General features: G+C 46.6%; 1 protein-coding gene across 1 annotated transcript in view; it reads right to left on the bottom strand.

Moving 5' to 3' along the window:
- HMCN2 (hemicentin 2) overlaps positions 1-24,286 on the bottom strand; it is a 183,329-nt gene that overhangs the window by 78,675 nt on the left and 80,368 nt on the right. Inside the window, exons 23-38 of the mRNA XM_036752858.1 lie at positions 21,367-21,494; positions 19,569-19,832; positions 18,643-18,729; positions 15,471-15,665; positions 12,315-12,445; positions 11,982-12,129; positions 11,623-11,749; positions 10,257-10,411; positions 9,551-9,829; positions 8,416-8,697; positions 6,881-6,989; positions 6,074-6,243; positions 5,241-5,395; positions 4,496-4,592; positions 4,197-4,292; positions 2,442-2,618 (exon numbers count right to left, since the gene is read on the bottom strand). Of these exons, the coding sequence (XP_036608753.1) occupies positions 2,442-2,618; positions 4,197-4,292; positions 4,496-4,592; positions 5,241-5,395; positions 6,074-6,243; positions 6,881-6,989; positions 8,416-8,697; positions 9,551-9,829; positions 10,257-10,411; positions 11,623-11,749; positions 11,982-12,129; positions 12,315-12,445; positions 15,471-15,665; positions 18,643-18,729; positions 19,569-19,832; positions 21,367-21,494 (2,600 nt within the window). The remainder of the gene's footprint in view (positions 1-2,441; positions 2,619-4,196; positions 4,293-4,495; positions 4,593-5,240; positions 5,396-6,073; positions 6,244-6,880; positions 6,990-8,415; positions 8,698-9,550; positions 9,830-10,256; positions 10,412-11,622; positions 11,750-11,981; positions 12,130-12,314; positions 12,446-15,470; positions 15,666-18,642; positions 18,730-19,568; positions 19,833-21,366; positions 21,495-24,286) is intronic.

The following is a 24,286-nucleotide window of genomic DNA, read 5'->3' as shown; positions in this document are numbered from 1 at the left end:
CATCTGCTCCATGAAGCCTCCTCTTGATTCCGTGGTTGATAATGAGTTTCTCCTTTGGACTGAACATAACACTTTGTCTGGTAACCCTTTAATGCACTTGTTAAATATAATTTTATTACATTATGATCTAAAAAGGATACATTCAATTTTTATTTATTCTGCATTTTAAAAAATGTTATTTATTTATTTTAAATGTTTTTTCTTTTTACATTTAGTTCCAAATTCTCTCCATCCCTCCAATTCTTCCGCCACCCACTGAGAAGGCAAGCAAAATATCAGTTGTATGTGTGAAATCATGCAAAACATACTTCCATATTAGTCATATCACCAAAAATAAAAAGCAAGAAAATTGCACTTTAATTTGTGCTCAGAGTTCATCAATTCTCTCCCTGGAGATGGATAGTAATTTTTCCTCTTGAGTCCTTTGGAATTGTCTTGGATTACTGTATTGACCAGAGGAGCCAAGTCTTTCACAGTTGATCATCATTACAACATTGCTGTAACTAGGCACAATGATCTACCAGTTGTTCTCACTTCACTTTGCATCAGTTCATATAGGTCCTGCCGTGTTTTTTAAAACCATCTCCTTCATCATTTCTTATAGCACAGCATTACTCTATCACAAGCGTATGCCACAACTTGTTCAGCCATACCCCAACTGATAAACATTCCTTCAATTTCCAGTTCTTTGCCACCACAAAAAGAGCTGCTATAAATATTTTTGTACATATTGATCCTTTTCCTTTGATCTGTCTGGGGTATAGACCTAGTAGAGGTATTATTGGGTCAAAAGATATACAGAATTTTATAACCTTTTAGGCACAGTTCCAAATAGTTCTCCAAAATGGTTGGACCAGTTCACAACTCCACCAACAGTTTGTTAGTTTGCCTATTTCCCCTCATCCCCTCCAGCATTTATCATTTCTGATAGGTATGAGGTGGTACCTCACAGTTTATTAATTTGCATTTCTCTAATCAATTGTGATTTATAGCATTTTTCATATGACTATAGATATATATAGATATAGATTTCTTCTTTTGAAAACTACCTGTTCATATCTTTTGACCATATATCAGTTGGGGAATGGCTCGTATTTTTAGAAATTTGACTTATTTCTCTATATATTTGAGAAATGAGTTCCTTATCAGAGAAACTTGCTGTAATTTTTTTTAGATTACTTTATTGCCTATAGTACCTTTTAACAGAATAGAGTTTCCTAGATTATCCCTTTTAATTAGGTCTATTTATGCTTTTGCTTTACCCGAGATCATGATTTTTACCCCTCTCTTTTTCATTTCAGCTAGAGCATAATAGATTTTGCTCCACTCTTTTGTTTTAACTCTTTCTGTTTCAAGTGTGTCTCTTGTTGAATTCTGATTCCTAATCCATGCTGCTATCTACTTTCTTTTCATAGGTGAGTTCATTCCATCTACAATTATAGTTATGATTACTATGTACTTCCCTCCAACCTATTTTCTTCTGTTTCTTCTTCTCTCCTTTTGTTAGCCCATTCCTCTTCAAAAATCTGTTTTGATTCTAATCACTGTATCCTTTAATTCACCCTCCCTTTTATTATCCCTCCCATATCTCTTTTCCTCTTTTTCACCTCTTTCCCTACTGGGTAAAAAAGCCTTCTACACCCTACTGAGTGTGTGTGTGTGTGTGTGTATGTGTGTGTGTGTATGTATATTCTTCCCTCTTTGAATCAATTCCATTGTGAGATTCAATCGTTGCCCATCACTTCCCCATTTCCCCCTCCATTATAAAAGTTCTTCCTTGCATGCCTCTTTTATGTGAGAAAATTTCCTACATTTTACCTCTTTCTTCTCCCTTCTCCCAGTGCATCTCTCTTTTTTACCCTTTATTTTTGAATTTGTGTTGGGATCTTACTTCCCTGCTCGTCTACAATCTCCATGAGGGTAAGGACCATATCTTATATAAATTTTGCATCTCCCCAGGATGTTTGTTGCTTCACAAACTAATGAGCCTGGAGTGAGTCAAAAGGTTTGGATGGGGTAGTTATAAGTAGAACTCAACAGGCATGGGCTCTCATAAGTAGTGGGGAAAAAGTGAGTGGTATCAAGCTCAAACAAAAATGAGGGCCTCCAAGCCAAACATAAGAATCCCTGCAGATCACATATTGACTTAGAAAACTACATATTAACATTATCTATGTTTTGTTATATTTTTATTTATGTTTAAAAATTTTTCTAATTACATTTTTATGGGGTTCAGGTGGGGCAGAGGTTGTTTAACACCTCTGATTTATACAGTAAACCATTTGCCTCAAGCAAGAAGTGGCCAGAAAGCTCAGTTCTTTAAGATAAGGCATGGAGTCTCTAGGGTCAATTTGGTCAAACACCTCCTCTAAAGGGCTGTGTTTTGCCTAAAATCAAGAACTTCCCAAGTCAAGGCATCCTCTCCCACAAAGGCTGCTCACCATTAACCCGAAGGCCAAATTTCAGCTCACTGCTGCCAGCCACATTAGATGCCACACACCGGTAACTTCCTGCATCTGACAGCTGGGCACGCTTGATCCGGAGAACCCTCCCATCAGCCGACACCATCACACCAGGCTTAGGAGAGATAGGCTGGCGGCCCCTATACCATGATATTCCTGAGAAAGAGAGCAGCAAAAAAAAGTCCAGATCAGTCTTCTCAGGAGGTGGGCAGGATGATCAGAGAAGTAGAGAGTAATTCTGAAGACATAATTATTCCATAAATTCATGGATGGAAATGTACCTCTAGGGAAGAATGAAATATAGGGGAAAAGATGTATAACCCAGGAAGAGGCAAGGTGATGTAGCATATAGAGTTCGGGACTTGGAATCAAGATAAGGTGAGGTTGAATGTTATCTTAAACACTCAAAAAGCTCTGGGACTTTAGGCAAATTACTTCACCTCTGGGGCCCCACTTTCTTTGTCTGTTAAATAAATGGGCAATGGCCTCTAAGAGCCCTTCTGGTGCTAAATTAATGATCCTATGAAGAGTAGAGATCCTGAACTGCATGGACCCATGGAAATAAAAATTCACATTTCTATAGTGCTTTATCTAACCCCATGAAGATATCAACAGCTGCATGCCACATTCTTCCACGTCTAGAAGTACAGCTTTGTTGGGCCACAAGGGATAATTTGGACAAGGCCACAATTGGCATCGATCTGATAAGTTAGGGACATGCCCCCAAACCCACAAGCTTCTTTCAATAGCCTGTCATGGATGGATCAATCTTCAAGAATTTATCTAAACCTCTGAATCTTTATAATCTTAGCCAATACTACCTTTCTGGTAAAAAGTTCCAAAGGATACCCCATTGGTCCTAAACACACCTCTCTGTGACTTCATGGGGATTCCTCAGCTCCTCTCCTCAGGACTAACTCCTGGCCTCTGCATCTACCTTCAGCCCACATCTTTGTCTCTAACTTCCCTGCTACTAGTCTACCCAACAAAACCAGTAAGATGAGGGACAAGAAGGTCACATAGTCCAGTCCTCAGCTCTAGGACAGGCCCTCATCAACTCACATCTCAGAAAGGAGGCGTCGCAGATTTGGGATAAAGGTCCTAAGTCATTTCAACGTGTCAGTGCTTTCTGGTTCACTCACATCTTAACTAAAGAGAGGTTAAGACTCACCAAGGTTCAAAGGATCATAGATTTAAAGCTGGATGAGACCTCAGAGGCCATCCAGTCCAACACCTTTGTTTTAGAGATGATAAGCTCCATTAGCTTGGCCAGTTAGGTGGCACGGTGTACAGATTGCTGGGCTTGGAGTCAGGAAGACCTGAGTTCAAATCCAGCTTCAGATACTCAATAGGTTATGACCCTGGGAAAGTCACTTAACCCTGTTTGCCTCAGTTCCTCATCTATAAAATGAGCTGGAGAAGGAAATGGCAAACCACTTCAGTATCTTTGCCAAGAAAACCCCAAATGGGATCATGAAGAGTCAACTGAAACAACTGACCCACAACAAACCCAGGGCCCAGAGAGGTTAGGTGACTGCCCAAAGTCACACAGCTAGTAGGTTGCAAAGCCAGGATTAAACCCCGGGTCCTCTAACAGAAAATCTATCACTCAACACTGTGCCATATTGCTTTCATTTTATCGGATACAAAGGAACCTCATAAAGCAGCCAGGAAGATATAGCTAATGAGGATGTGGGGTGGCCTGGGCAAGGAACTCAGAAAAGGTTGTCTTACTGGGAGTAGGGACTCCTGATGCCAGGCATTCCAAGGATGCTGAGGTGTTCTCCAGCACAGCCTTATTCACTAGGCCCGGTTCAATGTTGGGGGGCACTAGGGAAAGATAAGGTGAGAACCCCACCCAGACAGGCACAAGCACAATGTCTCAGCCCCCTGACCACACACCCCCATGGCCCAAACCAGATTCCCATTGACCCCAGGAGCCTAGAATTTCCCAAGAACTTCCTTGGTTTAGTTGGCTCCTTGCCCAGAGGTCAGTGGCAGGGAGTGAGGCTCCCCACTCCCTAGTTCCTCACCCAACACCTTCAGCACCACATCCCTCTTGGCCTCTCCAGCCAGGTTGGTAGCCATGCAGGTATAGATGCCTTCATCCCTCAGATCTACCTTCTCAATCTAAAAGAAAAAATAGACTGGGAAGGGACACTTCTCTGGCAAAGCCATCTCGGCTTGCTCCTTCTATGGTCCAGTCCAGGTGGGCAGTGCCTCTCTGGGGCCAGGCTCTATGGCAGTGCTGGGCTGGTCGGAAGGCAGAAACTGAGAAGGATGTTCTCTACCCTGAAGTTAGCCCCCTCCTGCCCTGAACAACAACCCCCACAGTAGGAAGCCAGATAGGTGTGAGTTATACAATGAAACACAAGAGCCTAAGAGTGTAGATACAGAGCTGGAAGGGACCTTGGACATCGATCTACACCAATCTTTTTTTTCAAAACAGATAAAGAATATGAAGCCCAGAAAGGTTAAGGGATTGGCCCAAGGTCACACAGCTAGTAATTGCCAGTGTCAGGATTTGAACCCAAATCTTCTGACTCCATAGCCAGGGCTCTTTCACTTCTACCACACTGATTCCCATTCCCTGAAGCTAGGGCCATCCCTTGCCACCCAAGACAGGTACACAAAGCAACACATCCCCCTGGCTGAAGTTACCTCCAACACCTGCCTTCCCATCCCACCAGTGAGTCCAAAGTAGGTCCAGGAGCCCAGATAGCTGCTATAAGCCTCCCTGGCATCTGAGATGCCCAACCTCAGAACCCTCAAGCCTACCTGCAAGCTGCCCCCTGTGGTCACCAGAGAAACCCCGTTCTTCCACCAGCTGAGGCTTGGCATGGGCATCCCAGCTGCCACACACTGGATTGTCACTGACTGAAGGAATGGGGCTGTGAGGTTCTCACCCTCAAGGATGGTAACTGATGGTTGCTCTGCACCAGGAGGAGAGAAAATGAAACAACATTTCAGAGAGGCATTGGAATCCCCCACCACTCACTGGGAAGGGGTGAGGTTACCCAGAGACCTTGACCTGGGAGGACCTGCAGTCCTTCTACATCTCCCTCATCAATTCATCATCCCACTCCCTGCAGCGGCTCTTCCAAGCCTTTTCACCCTTCCTCAAACTTCATGGCTCCTCCTCCTCCCAGCCTCACAACAGAGAACTTTGCCTCATTTTACAGAAAAAAAAAAACAGGCCATTTGCCATGAGCTCCCTCTTCTCCCCTCTTCCTCATCTCATCACCCAGATGCTTTCTTCCACTCTCTCCTCCTTCATCCCTGTCTCATATGACAAGCTTGCCTTCCTCCTTACCAAAGCTAACCCTTCTACCTGCTGAAGTGATCGCCTTCCATCTTATCTCTTCTGACAGATTGTCCCCTTGGTCATTCCTCTCATTTGTCTCTCCTTTTCTACTGGCCCATTCTCTACTGCCTAGAAATATGCCCATATCTCCCTCATCCTGAAAAAAAAATTCTTGCTCGATCCATCCATCCTCACGGCAGGCTGGGCAGAGACATGTCCATGAGGCTCCAATGGAGTGCGCCCTTCTCTCTCCCACCAGGCCCCTCTGGTCCCCTGTTTCAGAGACTGAAACAGCCCCCATGCTCACCATGCACCAACACCTCCACCTCGGCCCCAGCAGTGCCAGCCTCGTTGGTGGCCTGGCAGGCAAAGAGCCCATTGTGATGTGGCTCCACGTGGTCAATCCGTAGCGTGGCCCCATCTGTGGATAAGCCCACACCAGCAAACTCCCCAGCAGGCCGGCCGCTCCGCAGCCATCTGAGAATCCATGTTTCAGAGTGGGAGTGGGGTGAAGAGTAGGAAGCAAAAACAATAATTGGCATTTATGTGGGGAGGTGAGGTTTACAAAATGCTTTATATGTTATGCTATTTGATCCTCACTAGGAGAGAGGTGCTATTAATATCTCCATTTTACAGATAAGGAAACAGAGGCAGAAAAAGGTTAAGGGACTTGCCCAGGGTCACACAGATAACAAGTATCTGAAGTGAGATTTGAACTCAGGTCCTCTTGATCCCAGGGCCAGTACTCTAATCATTGTGCCACCTAATTGGAACAGCAGAGGCACATCTTGGTACCCTTCCAAGGGCAAAGATGAGCACCGAGGAAGCAACACTAGGCAGTCAGGACCCAAGGTTCCTTAGGTAATCTTTCAGGGTTTCATCCTCCAGCACAGTCTGGTTACTGCCAGTGCTCTGCCTCTACCCCTCTTGCTTTGACCAGGGGTACCCAGCAGGCCCTTCCCACCCTCATGGCACAGGGGAACACAGGAGTAGCTCTCTATGGAGACTACTCAGCTCTGTACTTTCTGGGCCCGGGAAAAGATACCCTTGACACTTGGGAGGTACAAATTCCCTTCCACTTACAGCATTCCCCCCCCCACCACTCCATACGTACTGTACAGTCGGAGTCGGGGAGCCTGTGGCCTGACAGGGAAGCTCCAAGGAGTGTCCTTTGACAGTAGTCACCTGTCCTGAGCCTTCTCCTACCAGCAGCTGAGGGGGCACTGGGGACAGGACAAACAGTCAGGTGAGTGGTGCCAGCTGACCAGGCAATGCTCCCTCCCTCCAACTCCCCCAGTCACTTCCTATTGGTTGTTCTGTAATTTACAGGTGTCAAACACCAGGTGGCCACAAGACTCCAAGTATGGCCAGAATCAGATTAAAACATAATTGGAAAATATTTAACAAAAAAAAAGTTAAACAGAACATAGATACTGTTAATATGTGGTTTTCTAAGTTCATATGAGGCCAGCAGGGATTCTTACGTACTGTTCAGTGTCTCCATCTCTACTTGCATTTGACATCACCATGGTAGCTTATTCTAAGGTATATATCACACCGTCCTTAAGGACAGGGGTGACATCAACCACTTTGTAGTGACAGGGAAATGTCACTGAACTGGGAGTCAGGAGACCCAAGCTGGGACCCTGGCTCCAGAGCACGGTCTTAAAAACACTTTACCCGAGTCTGAGGCCAAGTTAAATAAGAATAATACCATCCCTTCTTATCATGGGTCGTGGATAGAGAGCCAGCCTTGGAATCAGGGAGACCTGGCTTCAAGTCCCACCTCTGATATGTATTGCCTGTGTGACCCTGAGAAAGCCTCTAGAGCTGGAAGTTACTGATCAGCACTGGTAGAGGGAATTTCCTCACCAGGAGTTCCCTAAACCAATGAAACCAAAGGGCTGGACAAAAACACAAACAAACCCACCACAGAGGAACGCTATGAAGATGTCAAGACCCTTGTAAATAGGGCTTGTTTCAGTCTTTGTACTTTGTGCACGGTGCCTGGCACACAGTAGGTGCTTAATAAATACTGTTGATTCATCAAATGAAATACTGCCTAGGAAAAGGTTTGAAGAAGTAGAAAGCACTGTGCATGTGTAAGGAATAAGGCCAATTCTCACCTCTCCTAGGATACTTCCTCCGCCCCACCCAGCACACCCACAGAGTCCAGAACTCGACAGGATATACGCAGGTTACTGAATGAGCGAACAATGACCTTGCACTTATTTACCAATTCTCCCATAAATCTGTAAGGTAGATAGTATTATCACTGCCATTTTATTGATGAGGAAACCAAGACTCAGAGGCGGCAAGTGATTTGTCCAGGATTTCAGAGCTAGTTGGAACCAGGATTTGAACCTGAGTCTCTTGACTTCAAGTGCAGTACTTTTTCTACTATATTATGCTTCCTGGAACAAATGAACGAGAACGAAGGAAAGCAGGACAATTGAACAATGATGGTGGATCCATTTATCAATGCTAATTAATCTGAGTTCACTGTGGGTACTAACTGAGCACCCCCAAGTTGGCACCTTCCCCAAAGGCCCCCAGTATCCCATAAAGATCAGTGGGGATGGATGTCCTGATAACAATGACCTCAGCGCGCTGGACCCACACTCCAGCCTCCTGCAGGGACCCACTCACCTTGCACCTCCACCAGGTAATGGAGCACTGTCTCCCCAGCAGGGCTGTTGGCCAAACAGCTATAATGCCCTGAAGCTGCCTCTGTCACGCTCTCCAGCCTCAGCACTCGTCCCCCCTCCTGAAGCCATGTCCCGTTGTTCTCTGTCAATGGGTTCCCATCCTGGTGCCACGTGAGGGTGGGTGGTGGATGGCCACTCGCTGAACACCCCAGGGCCAGGGGCCTCCCAGCCACTGCCTTTACCACCAGTGGGCCTCCATCAGCACCCTTGATGGTGGGTGGAACTAGAGAGGAAATGGGGGAGGTTCTCAGAGCCAGGAAGAGATATCTCATCCCCTTTCCCCTCTGGAGTCTTGGAATGTTAGGGAAGGGACCTTACATCTCTACCTGTGGACCAGTCCATGGTTAGTGGAATAGGAGTGCTCAAATCTGCTAATGTCAAGGATATCTCTACTCACGCCCAGTCTTAAGGACAGAGAAAAAGCATGTATCTGGGAAGGAAGAGGACTGGGAAAAAGAGGAGGTAAAGATGCCTAAATTCCTCACTCTGGTAGCAGGGAAAACCAAGAAGAGACAAAATTCAAATTCGTTTTCCTTCCAAAGAAGGGCCTTGAAAAATCAAAGCAGAGCCAACTAGTCCTGCCCCAAGAGTGCTGTGGCACGCTGGGACCAAGTTGAAGGGAGCTGACCTTAGAGCTGATGTTAACCTCTAGGGTTAGGGATGACCCACTAATACTCCAGCTTTCCTTGACAGCCCCCTGTAGATCAGTCCACCAGGAGTTCTTCAGAATATTGAGCCTAATGAATTTCCAGCTTATTCCATCTCTTACAAAGAATGGGTTCTCTAAGTGTTCCCCAGTGGGTGAAATAGGACACCTTATTCTTCCAAAGTTCACAGAGGGCCCCTAGTCCCACTCCATCCCATAGACCCACAGCTGCTCCCTACAGAGCAAGTTCAGTGTGATGAGGGCCCATGAGGTTGCTGATACTGGAACCCCTGCTCTAGGGTGAGGAGATAGGCTTAGAGAGCCATGCCTCAGAGCAAACTTTTTGCTCCTGACTCTCGTCCTCACTGCTCTTTCCCCTGCCCACCCTTATTCCATTTTCTCTCCCCACCCTCCCTGGGAGTCAGCTCACCATAGACATCCAGCCTCACAGCTTTCTCAGCTATTCCTGCTGCATTGCTGGCCTGGCAGGTGTACAGCCCAGAGTCTGAGACCTGGGCCTTCCCCAGCTGTAAGTGCCGCCCCCCTTTGGCATAAGCCACCTGGGTACCGGCATGGAGGGGGTCCCCATCTTTGAACCAGGTGATGGTAGGGGTGGGGACACCACGGGCATCACACTGAAGGCGGACCACATGGTCTTCCATGACGGCCACCTCGCCTGTCTCATTGGAGCCCCAGATGGTAGGGGGTGCTGAGAGGGGACAGAGGGAGGCCTAGGTCATAGAGAGCTGTGACACGCACCTGGAGGGCAGCCAGGGCTGTTCTTTCTAGAATGGCAAACAGATAGCAGTGCTAGGAGCCAAGCTGGCATGGTAGATGTGACATGGGGGAGAGATGCCAGCACAAGAATCATGCCAAAGCAGAGAACAGGCCAACATGCAACAAGATGCTGACAGGCTTTGTTTCCCCACCCCCCACTTCCCTCTCTCCACTTGGGCCGTGACCTAGTAGGCAGCCACCCTCCAAGCCAGGGAAGGACTAGCTTTCAGGACCTCTCACCAATGTGGCCTGAAGGGCTGGTCCCTGGCCCTGGAGCAAATGCCCGACACCAAGTGGTATGATTTCTGTGCTATGCCACTTGTGATGGGGGTAGATAAGAAAATGACAAAGGTACTTACTATGAATGCTGAGCTGGAAATCCTTGGCCTGCTGGCCAGCTGGGCTGAAGGCCACACACTGATAATGACCCTCATCCCCCAGGTGGCTTTTGGGGATCCTGAGAACTTGCCCATCCTCTAAGAGCTGAATACGAGGGTTGCCTGGGGGTACAGGCCTAGGGAAAGTGTCAGGGGAAGACAGGATTAAGGCCCATGAACAATGTAGAAAAAGAGGCTATACAAGAATCATAGAATCATAGATTTTGAGCTGAGAGGGAGCTTAGAGTTCATCTGGTCTCAAACCCCTCATTTTACAGATAAGGAATCAGAACTCATAAAAGTAAACACTGGTCATACTAGAAGAGATGGGATTTGAACCTGGGTCCTCTGATTCCAAATCTACTGCTCTTTCCACTAAGGAGGCTGACATCTGAGCCCTGGGCTGAAGTCCAGGAATCTAGAGGATTAGAAATCTCCCCCACCAGTGGTAAGGAATAGGTCTGTCATTACCTATTAGATTAAGTTCAGACTTCTGGGCCTGACATTTAAAAGCCCCTTTGCAACTTGGCCCAAGCATATCCTTCTAGGCTCTCCACCCAGTGTTCTCCAAACCCACCTTCTAATATGTTTCGCACCTTCCTGCCTCTGTGTTCCCCACCACCTGGAGTGCCCTCCTCTGCCTCTTCTCTTCTCCCCTGTCCAAATTCTATTCAAGGCCTTCAAGGACCAGCTATAGTCCCACTTGCTCCATGAAATCTTCTTTGATTACCCCAGCCCACAGGCATCTTTCTCTCCTCTGAAACCTTCTTGTAGAATTTACCTTCCGTACCAGTCACTTGGTTCTTAAGCAGACACTGTCTTGCACGGTTTCTTAATTGTTTTATGTGAGCTCTCTCTCTCTCATCACTAAGCAGAATCTTTGTGCTCAGGTTTCTAGCAGAAGGTCTTACTGTGGACACACACTATGCAAAGGCTTGTTGAATGATTCACCAAGAGTGAGGGAATCTTCAGTCTAATGCACCTTAGGCAGAGAGTGAGGCTGCTGCAGGAACTTTTCTGAACCTCAGGATGGATGGAACATGCCTAGCATCTAACATGGTCTCTATTTTCTTCTCAGAATCGCCCCTGGCTACACCCTAGGTCACCAGATTGACAATCTGGAAAGCTCCCATCAGACTCCACAGCCATATGTGGATGTCAGACCCACACTAGAGAGGGCTTCAGGAGAAGAGAACATCTCCAGACCTTCTAAGAGGAAAGCACAGGGCTGAGCCTGCCACCTGCAGACTCCCCAGGGCTTCACAGGCTTCAGAGTACTTAGAGCTCAAGGGAGCTTAGAATGTGGAACAGTGTAAAGAATACCAGCTCAGGAGTCTGAGTCACTTACTGCCCATCCTTGGTCCATTCCACCTGGGGCAGGGGCACCCCTGAAGTGCGGCACTGCAGCTCCACATCCAAGCCAGCCAGACTCGACATCTCCTGAGCTGTCCCTGCTCCGTGTACCGAAGGAGGGACTAGGAAAGAGGGGAAAGGAGGTAGTGATGTGGGAGGTAGAGTGGGGGGAGGGATGAGACCCAAGGAACAAAGAATGGGGTGAGTCTCTTAGTCACCACCCATCAAGCAGAGGATAATGAAAGCCTAGCTCCAGCCCCCTTGGCCCAGAAGAAAGGAGGATGGAAAAGGCAGAGGTATGGGCATCCCCAAAGTCTCCCGGCGTGGAGCAAAGGAGGCTAAGAGATCACTCACTCAGCACAAGGAGATTAACATCCTTCTGAGCCACTCCGGCTCGGTTCACGGCTTGGCAGGTGTAGAGGCCTGAGTCACTCTTTCGGATTTGGGGGAAGTGGAGGGACTGAGCGCCATCTGGGAAGTGATGTCTGCTGTCCTCGGAAGCCTGGGCAGGGAGATGAAGGAAGACCCAAGATCGAAGAGAACAGCTGCTCGCCACCCCATGATTTCATGAACACTTTTCTCATGGCCCCTCATTCTGGCTCGACATCCCACCTCCTTCCCCCATCACCCTGGGGCCAGGCCCAGACCCTCTCCACCTGAGGCCCCTCAGTGCTAGGCAGTACTCACTGGCTGACCATCTTTGTACCAGGTGATAGTAGGGGCAGGGAAGCCGCTCACATCACAGTCCAGAGTCAGGGGCTTGCCAGCCATGGTGGACACATTGACTCTCTGTTCCTCTTCCCGGATGTGAGGGGGCACTGAGAAAGAGGAAGCACAGGGCTAAGCCTTATAACAAGGGAACTCCCAGGGCTTCTTAGGTGTCATAGGATCTAGAGCACGAGTGGACCTGAAGATATAGTACAGTGGAAATTTCTCTGGCCCACAGTTCAAATCCTGACTCGAGATCATTAGCTGTGTGACTTTGGGCAAATCAGGTCCCCTCTCTGGGGTTTAGATGCCTATCTGTAAAATGAGGGGATGGACTAGATGGCCTCTGATATTCCTTTAAGCTAAATAAGTTCATTTAGTCTAATTTTTCATTTTACAGATAAGGAAACTGAGGTTTAGAGAGGCCTAAGGTCTCAAAACCCAGGTCCTCTAACTCCAAGTCCAGTACTTTTCTTACTGAACTATTTCTATAAAGGGCATCCCCTCTATTTCCCTGCTTGTTGGATTTTATTTCATTTTAGTTTTTCAATTAAGCATTTATTTCCTCTCCTTCCTACTACCTCCCAACTTAGAAGGGAAAAAAAGACAAAAATCAAAACAATATGCAGAGTCAAACAAAAGAAATCTCCACATTGGCCATATGAAAAATGTATGGCTCCTTCTGCACCTGAGTCTATCATCCCTCTATATCAGGAGGTGGCATCCTTCATCATTGGTCCTCTCAAGTCATGCTTTGATCAGAATTCTTAGGTCTTTCACCAAAAAAATTTTTTTACAACACTGTTAGAGTATAATTTGCTCTCCTACTTCTACTCTCTTTAGTCTGTATCAGTTCATATGGGTCTTCCCAGGTTTTTCTAATGGTCCCTTTTATCTTTCTCATAACATGCTAGTATTCCATTAAATCCGTATGTTGTAATTTGTTTAGCCATTCTCCCAACTGACAGACACAAAGAACACATGTCTGGGAAGGAAAGAAGGAGAGGGCAGGGGAGGAGGCAAAGAAGCCCCTCACTCTGACCTGAACTGATTCTTCTGGAATTCAACCTTTTGTCTACCTTCTACTACTCTTGTCCAACCTCATAGACTCACAGGGTCATAGATTTAGAGCTGGAAGGGACCTTGGAGCTCATCATGTCCTAACTTTACAGATGAGGAAACTGAGGCCCTGACAGGGTAAATGACTTGCCCGGGGTCACCCAAATAATCAAGTGATTGTCCTGAAGCACAAGTCTGACCATGTCATCCCCCATTCAATCAATTCCAGTGACTTCCTATCACCTGTAGGATCAAATAGAAAATCCTCATTTTGGCTTATAAAGCCCTCTATAATCTGGTCTCTTCCTATCTTTCCAGGCTTCTTATACCTCCACATCGCAGGGGTTAGGGGTGCCCCCCCCAACAATATGGAAAATTCACATAAAATTTTTTGGCCCTCCCTTCATACCAGAGAAAAGGTCTGATTTTTTTCCTTTTTCTTTTATGGGATATTTACAGCACTTTATTGCAAAATTGAGGTTAAGTATTTGGTCACAGGCTCCGTGTTGTCTTCTGGCCTTTGCACGTCGTCTACGGCTCCCACAAAACTCCCTCAAAATTCCCATTTAATTTCTTATGCTGACCCGCAATATATTGAAACTGTGATAAAGAACGTTGAGATGCGGAAGGCCCAACTATACTCTTCGATCCGGCGACACTGGCCTCCTGGCTGTTGCCCAAACAAGACACTCCATCTCTTGGCTCCCAGCATTCTCTCTGGCTGCTCCCCATGCCTGGAACACTCTTCCTCCTTATCTCCACCTCCTAGCTTCCTTTAAGTCTCAACCAAAACCCCACCTCCTGAAAGAAGCTTTCTCAGTCCCCCTTAATGTTTTCTCCAATTTATCCTACACATAGCTTGTCTGTACATGGTTGTTTGCATGTCATCTCCCCAATTATACTGGGAGGTCCTTGAGAGGAGCCGCTGCTGTTGCTTTTGTTTGTTTCTCCAACACTTAGTACAGTGCCCAGCACCTGGTAGTTACCTAATAAATACTTGTCTGACTTGACTTGAACAGATGTAGGGTCAAGTTAGCAGAGCTAGGAGAACAATCTCCACAATGACCGTACTAATTTAAAAAAAAAACAGCATTAAAAAGTTGCTGAAGTTCAACGAACTGCAAAGATCATTTTTGGACTGGAGAGACAGATAATCAAGTTTACTTCTCCCTTCTTGGTAGTGAGGTGGGGGACCATGGGTGCAGAGTGTGTTACACACAGTCAGAGACATTTTATCCATTAGGTTTAAATGTTTTTCTTTGTTCCAAAGGAAGGGCTAAACCAGGTAATGATTTTTTTAAAGGCATTAAAAGTAAAAATAAAATTGTTCTAAAAAATAAAAAGGTATCAGTAAAAGTTTTAAGATAATGCAATGGAATACTATTATGCTATAAGAAATGATGAGCAGGCAGACTTCAGAAAAACCTGGAAAGACTTATATGAACTGATGCTGAGTGAAGTAAGCAGAACCACGAGAACATTGTACACAGCAACAGCAACATTGTACAATGATTAACCGTAATAGACTTAGCTCTTCTCAGCAATACAATGATCCAAGACAACTCCAAGAGACTCATCATGGAAAATGCTATCCACATCCAGGGAAGGAACTATGGAGTCTGAATGTAGATCGAAGCAGGCTATTTTCACTTTTTTTTCTTTCTCATGATTTTTCCCTTTTGTTCTGATTCTTCTTTCACAACATAACTAATGTGGAAATATGTTTAACATGATTGTACATGTATAACCTATATCAGATTGCTTGCTATCTTGGGGAAGGGAGAGAGGGAGAAAAAATGGAACTCAAATTCTCATTTTAAAAAATGAACGTTGAAAACTATCTTTACATGTAATTGGAAAAAAATAAAATACTATTAAGTGCAAAAAAAGAGTTTTGTGATAAAATTTCAAAAATAAATTAAAATGACCGGAAGCTTTTACATACGCTATCAGCCCATCTACCCCCTCAACAATCAGGGCAACGGGAAGACTATGTCTTTTCTCAGTCCCAGACCCCTCAGGTTCTTCTCCTGGGCCCACCCTACCTCTATGCCCTTTCACAGGTTCCCCTCTTACCATAAACCACCAACTTGACTTTCCTTGATGCTAAGCCCACCTCATTGGTGGCCTGGCACTCATAGTCTCCACTGTCATGGGATGAGACCGAAGCAATGAATAGAGAACTCTCATTTAATATCGACAAGCCTGGACGGCTGTTCAGGGGCTCTGGGGCTGGACCCTTCCGCCAGATCACTTGGGGTTTTGGAGTCCCTGGGGGGAAAGGGGGAGAGAAAGGAGTCATCAGAATCTCCTGCTCAGACTAAGCCAGGCTTCTCAACACCTCTACCACCCACCACAGCACTTAGCATAGCTGCTTGCACACAGTAGGCATTTATTTGTTGAATGTGAGATGCCACCAAGCTTTTGCTCATAGCTAATAAGATCATAGGATTTAGAATGGGAAGGAACCATCTAGTTCAATGTCTTCGTCATTTTGTAGAAGAGAAATTGGGGCCTAGAAAGAGCAGAACTAGAATTGACTCCAGGTTTTCCGAGTCTGAAGCCAAGGCCATTTTGCCTTCTGGTCTTGATGCTTCAGGGCTCTAGTAGAAGTCCCACTTCCTCCCTGAACCCTTTCCTGATGCCCCTCGGTCCCCAGCCCACCCTGACCTCTCCTTCCTCTGGGAGCATGTTGTACCACTCATCCGGGACGCGACAGAAACCACCTTGTAACAATCTAACTTCTGAGAAGTATGCTGTTGGAGGCCTCAACTAAATTGAAAACTCTTTGCAGATAGGGATTGTGTTCTAAATATCTCCATGCCTTCCATATCACCTAGCACAGGGCCTGAAACACAGTAGGTGCTCAGGAAAGGCTTGCCAGATGAACAAATGAATGAACGGATCATGGTGCTTGCCATGGGATATGGTAGTAAATGGGAAAAGAAAGAACATAAGCACTTCTTAAGTACCTACTATGTGCCAGGCACTGTACTAAACACTTTACCAGTATTATCTCATTTGCTCTTCACAACAACCCATGGAAGTAGGCATGGTTATTGTCCCCATTTTACAGTTGCATAAACTGAGGCAGGCAGAGGTTAAATATCTTGCCCAAGGTCACACAGCTAGAAACTGTCCAAGGCTAGATTTGGACTCAGGTCTTCCTGACTCCGGTTCTACCCAAAGGCAAACAAACTCTTGCTATTTTCTGAATCCCTCTGGCTACTCCCCAGAATTCACAGCTCAGCACCCACCAAGCCCTACTGATATATTGACACATCATCATTTATGGTCATTATTAATCATAAAGGCTCACATTAATTGTGAATGCTCATTAGGATTAATAATAGCCCAGGATTTATCTATCATTTATCTCAGTAGCAACAGAAGCCCATTCTTAGTAGACAATCTGACACTGTCCCCCAGCATCCCTGGGAAGGACTATGCTGATACAGGGCAGGGGCAGTGACATACTCCATTCTGTGGAGGGAGGGGTCAGGGTCAGTTACGAGACTCTCATTTCCCTGGCTCTCCTCCAGGCCAGCCTCACTTTACTAACACTACCCCACACCATTCCCTTTCATTAAGGTTTGACCACATTTGTGCCTAGAACCCAAGACATTCAATTTAAAGCTAGAAGAGAAGAACTTGAGAGAAGATCTAATTGTAGAATCAAAGATTTAGAGCTTGACGTCATCTAGTCAACTCCTTCATTTTACAGACGAGTAAACTGAGACTCAGTGAGGTTCAGCGACACAAGGCCACCCAGAGTTGAAATTTGAACGCTTTTGTCCTCTGACTACAGCGGTAGCCACTCTTTCCACTACACTACATTGCCTACTGACTACCTCCCCCCACCCATTTTAAAGATGGGCAAACTGAGTCCCAGAGTCATTTGCCCAAAGATGTACAGCTGGTAAGTAGTATAGCTAGGAATCAAACCCGGACCTTCTGACTCTGGACCAGGTGCTTGATGCCACACTGACTGTTAGGTGGCAAAGCTAGGAACTTCAGTTCGTCTCTCTTGACTCCCATCCCGGGACTGTTTCTACCACACCACAATTGCCTCCTATGAGTCAGTCCACATTAAGTGAGCACCCCCTTGGTGCTTTATAAATGGGAGCTTTCATTAGGGCCAGGAGGAAAAGATCCCCAGGGTGTGGGGTGATGACTGGGCAGGACAACCCAGAACATCTGAACCAACGTGCTCAAAGGGGTGAGAGAGTCCTGGAGACCAGCCCTGCAGTGTCCTCACAAACCTGACCAAGAGTATCTTGAGGAAGAAGTGTTATCATGGGCCACAAGGTGGCGCTGTGAGCATGGATTTTATTTTATTTTATTTTATTTTATTTTATTTTATTTTATTTTATTTTATTTTATTTTATTTTGCAAATTGGGAACCTGGAGAATTTTCAGCTGCTGGGGACAGACCTTAGGTAATAGGATGACAGCATCCCAGAGCTAGGTCACCCGATCTACCTCCCTCAATTTACACACAACGAGGAGACTGAGGCACAGAGAGGATGGGACATTCCCAAGGTCACCCAGATTTAACAAGTAGCAGAGTTTGAAGTCGAACCCAGGTCTTCTGACTCCAGAACCAGGGCTCTTTCCACATATCCCAGGAAGGTGACTGGCCCAGGGATGGGGAGAACCAGAGATGTACTAGAGCCAGCTCTAAGATTGCTAAATTTTCCATTCGAACATTTGTATCTTAGAAATTCAGCAAATGCTACAAATCGTGGCTTGATTTATTGTTTTGTTGATTGCCTAGAAGACTTTGAAAAGTGATGGAGAACATGTTAATAATGCAGATTAAGCTTCCAAAGGGTGGTGTGCTTTTCAGAGATGTGATTGTTAAACATTTACCCACACATCCCTGGGGAGACCCTAATAAAGATAGCTGGAGAAAAGACAGTATTTTCTCCCTTTCCTGCCCTGCCCCCAACATTTGACAGACACCTCTCACCAAAATCCTCCTTCCACAAGACACTAATAAGGTGATAAGACAAAGCTTTAAACCTTTCAGCTTCCCTAAGACTGGGCACAGAGACCCCAGAAACCCCCGGGAAGAGGTCTGAACTATCTAGTTTAAACCTCTTACTTTACAAATGGGGGAAACCAAGGCCCAGGGGAAGGGAATGGACTTGACCAGAGTCACACACAGTGAGATGGTGGGGGCTAAAAGCTAATGAGACTTTGTCTTCACTTCTTAGCCCCTGCCTCCTTGCCAGGGAAGTCTCACCTGTCACCGGGCAGGGAAGGCTGGCATTCTCTCCGGCCACTCTCTCCAGCAAGGTTTCAGTACCCTTGGCTTCCAAGCGTGGTGGTTCTGCCATAAGGAAGACATGACCATAGTTTCATTCTGTAGCCTCACCTTGGCTTCCAAACCCCCTTGCCCTGATCTCTCTATTGGGATTGGGATGACGAGTCATCCTAGACCCTAGGGAGCTACAGAGGGTAGGGGAGAGAATTGCAGTCACCCATCCCTACCTGTCCTAAGACATAGCACATGCTGAGACAGAAGAGCAGATCTTGAACCCCCAACTTATGGCACACTTCCTCCTGCTTATACTGGCCTATGGTCAGAAATAGGTTCGGGTGGAAGGTGAGGAGGGAGCTATGCCACTTTCGTTAGTGTAATTGGGACAGGAGAAGCAGGAATAGAATGGAAGTAGTACACATGTATGTCTCTCACCATCCACAAATCCCCCACAGTGCTCCTGACCCAGGCTAGGCAAAGAAGCTGATTGGATGGGACCCTGGCTGCTTGAGAACCCCAGAAATCTGTGTCCTCCATAAGCCATCCACCATGAGGTACCAGGGAGTTGGGCACAGACTGTCTCTGGGATACTATGTTGCCCAACCAGAAGGTTGAAGCTCATAGACCTAAAACTGAAAGGAGCCCCAGGGGGCTAATCCAGCTCCCTTGTTTTTACAGATGAGGAAACAGAGGCTAAGGGACTTGTCCAAGGTCCTGGAGTAAGACTTGAAGCATCACAAGTAGGATCTGAATGTATGTCCTCTGCTTTTAGGACAGCCACTCTTTCTGCTGTTTTACATTGCCTCCTACACTGAGAGAAAAGTCCAACTAGGAGGGAATAGGGCTGAGTCCCAGAATTTATATAAATCTCCAATTGCTTACATGCTGCTGCCTCTCAGAGTACTCACCCAGCACCTCCAGCTCCAGCTCCCGAGCATCCTCTCCAGCCCCATTTGAGGCCACACAGTGGTAGATTCCAGCATCTGAGACCTGCACCGATTCGAAATGGATCAAGCCAGCAGGGCCAACCGAGTCCTTCCCCGGCAAAGTGACTCCATCTTTGGACCAGCGTAGCTGAGGCTCTGGGTCTCCCGTGGCTACACAGGTCAAGTCCAGGCTCTCGCCTGCTAGCACCTTCATCAGTGGGGGACCCGGCTGGATCTGAGGAGGGACTGAGAGAGAAGCAGCTGGGTGTCAAGATTGGGAAGGTAAGATAAGGGAAACAGCTCTGAATGGAGGTCTCCCTAACTTAAACACGTATAAACACACATAAACACACACACACACACACACACACACACAGCCCATGGCTCACAGAAGCTAGGGCTAGGCGGTAACTGTCACTCCTGGCTTTGCCTTAGGCAATGCCATATAGACAAAGCCCCCATGTCAGCCCTCAGAGTACCACAGGAAGTGATCGACATAGAGTAGAGAATGTAAGAGCCTGAACCCATAGCACTCTAGAACTGACACCCAGATGAGACCTTATTATGCAGCTAGTTCAATCCTCACATTTTTCAGAGGACAACATTGATGCCCAGAGCGGGAGAGTGACTTTCTTAAAGTTACACAACAATACATGGCTGAGCTGGTTCAATACTATGTATTTATCTTCTTGTTCCTAATACAAGGTTTGATCTTCTATAGAAGAGAGCCCCAAGAGATGAGGAAGCCTCCCTAATTCACCCACCACAATTGCTAGGTCTGATTCTGTCCCAGGTGAGAAAGGACCAGAGTAGGAGAATTCTCCAACACAGCATCTCCTTGACCAACATATACCTATCACCACCCCCAGCTTCCCAGTATGCTCCTGTCCCAAGTCTAGGCAAGGGCTCAGGCTAGATGGACGGATCCCTGGCTGCCTGAGATCTGTGTTCTGCGAGAGGGGACCAGGGAGATGGGAACAGGCTGTCCCTGGCTCTGAAGGGCCCCAGGCACTGGGCCTGAGCTGGAGAGCTAGGGGAGTAGCCACCAACTCTGGGGCCAAACAGTGGAGACACAATGTGGTAATTGGTGTTTGTAATCCCAGTACCAGGCAGCTGTCAGCTTTGGTGGCCTAAGATGCTGGGAATAGTGTTACTCAGCAGCATGCGCTCCCATATCCACACATGTGCACCAACACACTTTCAGGAAGCCACAGGCATGCAAGTAAAAATCCATATACAAGCTAGAGTACATACATGGAGACAATGTCCATGGAGGTTCATAAGCATAGTTATATGGACATACCATACACACATACATCCATATCTCCATATCCATGAGTGTAGTATATATACACACATATATACACACATGGTTACATGAACATACCCCTAGAAAAGTAGATGGATGGAAGGACATATGAAGAGGAGGGAGAGGGAGAGGGAGAAGGAGGAGGAGAAGAAGAAGAAGAAGAAGAAGAAGGAGAAGAAGAAGAAGAAGAAGAAATAGTAGTGGTAGTAGTAGTTGTGGAGGAGGAGGAAGAGGAGGAGAGGAGGGGGGAGAGGGAGGAAGAGGGACAGAGAGACAGACAGACAGAAGGATGGAAGTGAAGAGAAACAGTGGAGAGAGGGGGGAATGCCCAAAGGCAGGACTGTGTAATCTGAAAGGGACACTGAGGGCATCAACGAAGACTCCCAAAAGGGTGCCCATCACCTCCACACACTTCCACTGGGCTTAACCTCTCATACCTCCTCCTCCCCACTTCCAGGTAAAGGGTCCTACCTTGCACCTCAAGGACATAGCTCTGGGAAGCAGTGCCTGCTGGGTTGGAGGCTGTGCAGGTGTACAGGCCATTGTCCTCTACATTTGTTTCTGCCAGTTGCAGAGAGCCTGAGGGGAGAAGGCTGTGCCTGCTCAGGAGAGTGTGGGAAAAGTGAGCAGAAGGTCATTCTGACAAGATCCTGGCCTCCCCAATCCCCACTCACCTTTCTTTTTCCCACCTAGGCTTTTCCAAATCTAATTTCTCCTTCTAGGTCAATCTCAAGTACCACTTCCCTCTCCGAATCCTTCCCAGACTTCTCATGTCACAGCACCCTTTCCCTGCACCCCACCTCCCTTTAATTTATCCATCAAACACTCATGAAAGGGGCAGTTAGGTGGCTCAGTGGATAGAGCACTGGCCCTGGAATCAAGAGGACCTGAATTTGAATGTGACCTCAGACAGTTACTAGCTATGTGACCCTGGGCAAGTCACTTAACCCCGATTGTTAAAAGAAAGAAAAGGAAAGAAATAAAACCCCACAGATTCAGAGGTGTCCATGTGACACAATGAAAGAGAGCAGAAGATCTGGGTTCAAATCCCACCTCTGATACCTAATGCCTGTGTGACTCTGAACAAGTCATTTAATCCTTCTTGGGCCTCAGTTTCCTTATTTTTAAAATGAGGGGTTGGACTAGATGACCTCTCAGGTCCTTTCTAGTTCTAGAGCTATGATCCTCACTTAGAAATGGAAGGGACCTCAGAAGTCATCTTGTCCTTCTCTCTAATTTTACAAATGAGGAAAACGAGGTTGAGAGAATCTACGTGACTCACCCTGGGTCACACAACTAGTAAGTGTGGAGACAGGGTATGAACCCAGCTCCTCCCAACTCCAAGTCTAGGACACTACTACACCACATTTCCTCTCTTAATGAACTTCACAACATTAGACAGGCTATGTTCTGCTTTTACGTTTGTCTTCTCTCCCTGCTCCTTGCAAGCAGGGCCCACGTCTTATGCTTTTCTGGTTTTTCACCCCATTATGGCTCTCAACGCAGGACTTGGTGCAAAGTGTGTCAGCGCTTCACTGTTCCAATGCAGTCATCATGTCATAGCTGCTGGTATCCCCTAAATTAATGTAAATCTCAACCCATTGACAGTTTCTCATCTTGTGGCGTTCTTGTCCACATCCTCTACAAAGGATCTGCACCACACATCCTGGAGGCCTCCCACCAGGTATTCTTACACGCTATGGGTGCCCATGAAGCGCTCAAGTGGTCTTCTCTATCATCAGTACATACTGTCCTCCCCAACAGAATGCAGACTCCTTGAGGGCAAGGACCAAGTTTATGTCTTTCTATCCCCTGGAACTCATACAATACCTGGGACATAATAGGTGCTTAATTAATGCTTGCTGACTGGTTGGTGATAGATGATCCTTGTTCTCACTATATAACTGGCCCAGCATACATTGCCTCAATGACATCCCTTAAGCCAGAGTAATTATTTTGTAAATATCTCTTGATTTAGCATCTTCCAGTTAACACAGGGTTAATTTCCTAACTTCCTCTTAACATTCCTGTTTCTGTCCCAGCATTCCAGTCACCCAGGGTCCCAATCTTAGAATTATTGTCAATTTTCCCCTCTTCCTCACCCCATATATCCAATGATTTGTCAGGTTCTAGCCCTTCGATTTACGTGATATCTTACGCATCTGTCCCCTTCTCTCCGCATACATGGCCACCACCCAGTTCAGACCCTCACCACCTCTTGCTGTACCATTGTAATAGTGTCCTGATTGGTCTCCCTCCATCCACCCTCTCTCCTCTCCAATCCATTCCCTACACAGTTGCCAAAGTCCTAGTTCCAACACACAGCTATCATTTCACTTTCCTGCTAAAAACACTCCTGTGGCTTTCTTGCTCCTCTAAGATAAAATACAAAGTCCTCAGTTTGGCTTTTAAAACCCTGTACAGTCTGGCTTCAGTCTACCTTTCCAGGCTTCTTCTACATTCCTCCCCCGCACACACTCCAAGCGCCAGCCAAGCCGGCCCACTCTCCAGTCCCAGTCCACATTCCACTCTCGGCTCCATGCCTTTTCATCATCTGTCTCCCAAGCCTGTCCTGGTCTCCCTCCTCATCCCTGCCTCTTGGAGCCCCTGGCTCCCTGGAAGGCTCAGCTCAAGCACTACCTCCTGTAAAAGGCCTTTCCTGATTACCCTAGTTCCCTCCCCTACTCCTGACATTTCTATTTAGAGAATCATAGGGTCATAGAACTTGAAAGTTGGAAGGAACCTCAATTGACATCTAATCTAACCTAGATTTTCAAGCAGTTTTCACTATAAAATATACAGCAAGTAGTCTTGCAGCCTCTGCTTAAAGGCCTCCACAGAGGAGGAAACCACCACCTTCTAAGGCAGCCCATTTGACTTTTACAGAGTTTTAGTTGTCAGAAATTTTTTCCTGACATCAAACCCATATTTGCCCCTTTGCAATGTCTACTCCTTGGTTGTTCCCAGTTCTGCCTTCTATGGTCAAACAGAACGAGTGTAATCCTTCTTCCATACGACAGCCCTAAATACTTTTGGTTTTGTTTTTTGGAGGGAGGAAGGCAGGGCAATTGGGGCTAAGTGAGTTGCCCAAGGTCACACACTTGGTAAGTGTGTCAAGTATCTGAGGTTATATTTGAACTCAGGTCCTCCTAACTCCAGGGCAATTGGGGCTAAGTGATTTGCCCAAGGTCACACACTTGGTAAGTGTGTCAAGTATCTGAGATCATATTTGAACTGAGGTCCTCCTGACTCCAGGGCTGGTGCTCTCTCACTGCACCACCTAGTGGCCCCCACACAGCCCTAAATACTTGAAGGTAACTATCATGTTCCCCCAAGGCTTCTCTCCTCCACAGTCCTTCAACCAGCGCTCAGATGGCACAGATTCAGGGTT

The sequence above is a fragment of the Trichosurus vulpecula genome, chromosome 3 (assembly GCF_011100635.1).
Source record: "Trichosurus vulpecula isolate mTriVul1 chromosome 3, mTriVul1.pri, whole genome shotgun sequence".
Lineage (NCBI taxonomy): Eukaryota > Metazoa > Chordata > Mammalia > Diprotodontia > Phalangeridae > Trichosurus > Trichosurus vulpecula.
Note: the sequence above shows the minus strand (reverse complement) of the source record. Positions and strands in the feature narration are given on the sequence as shown.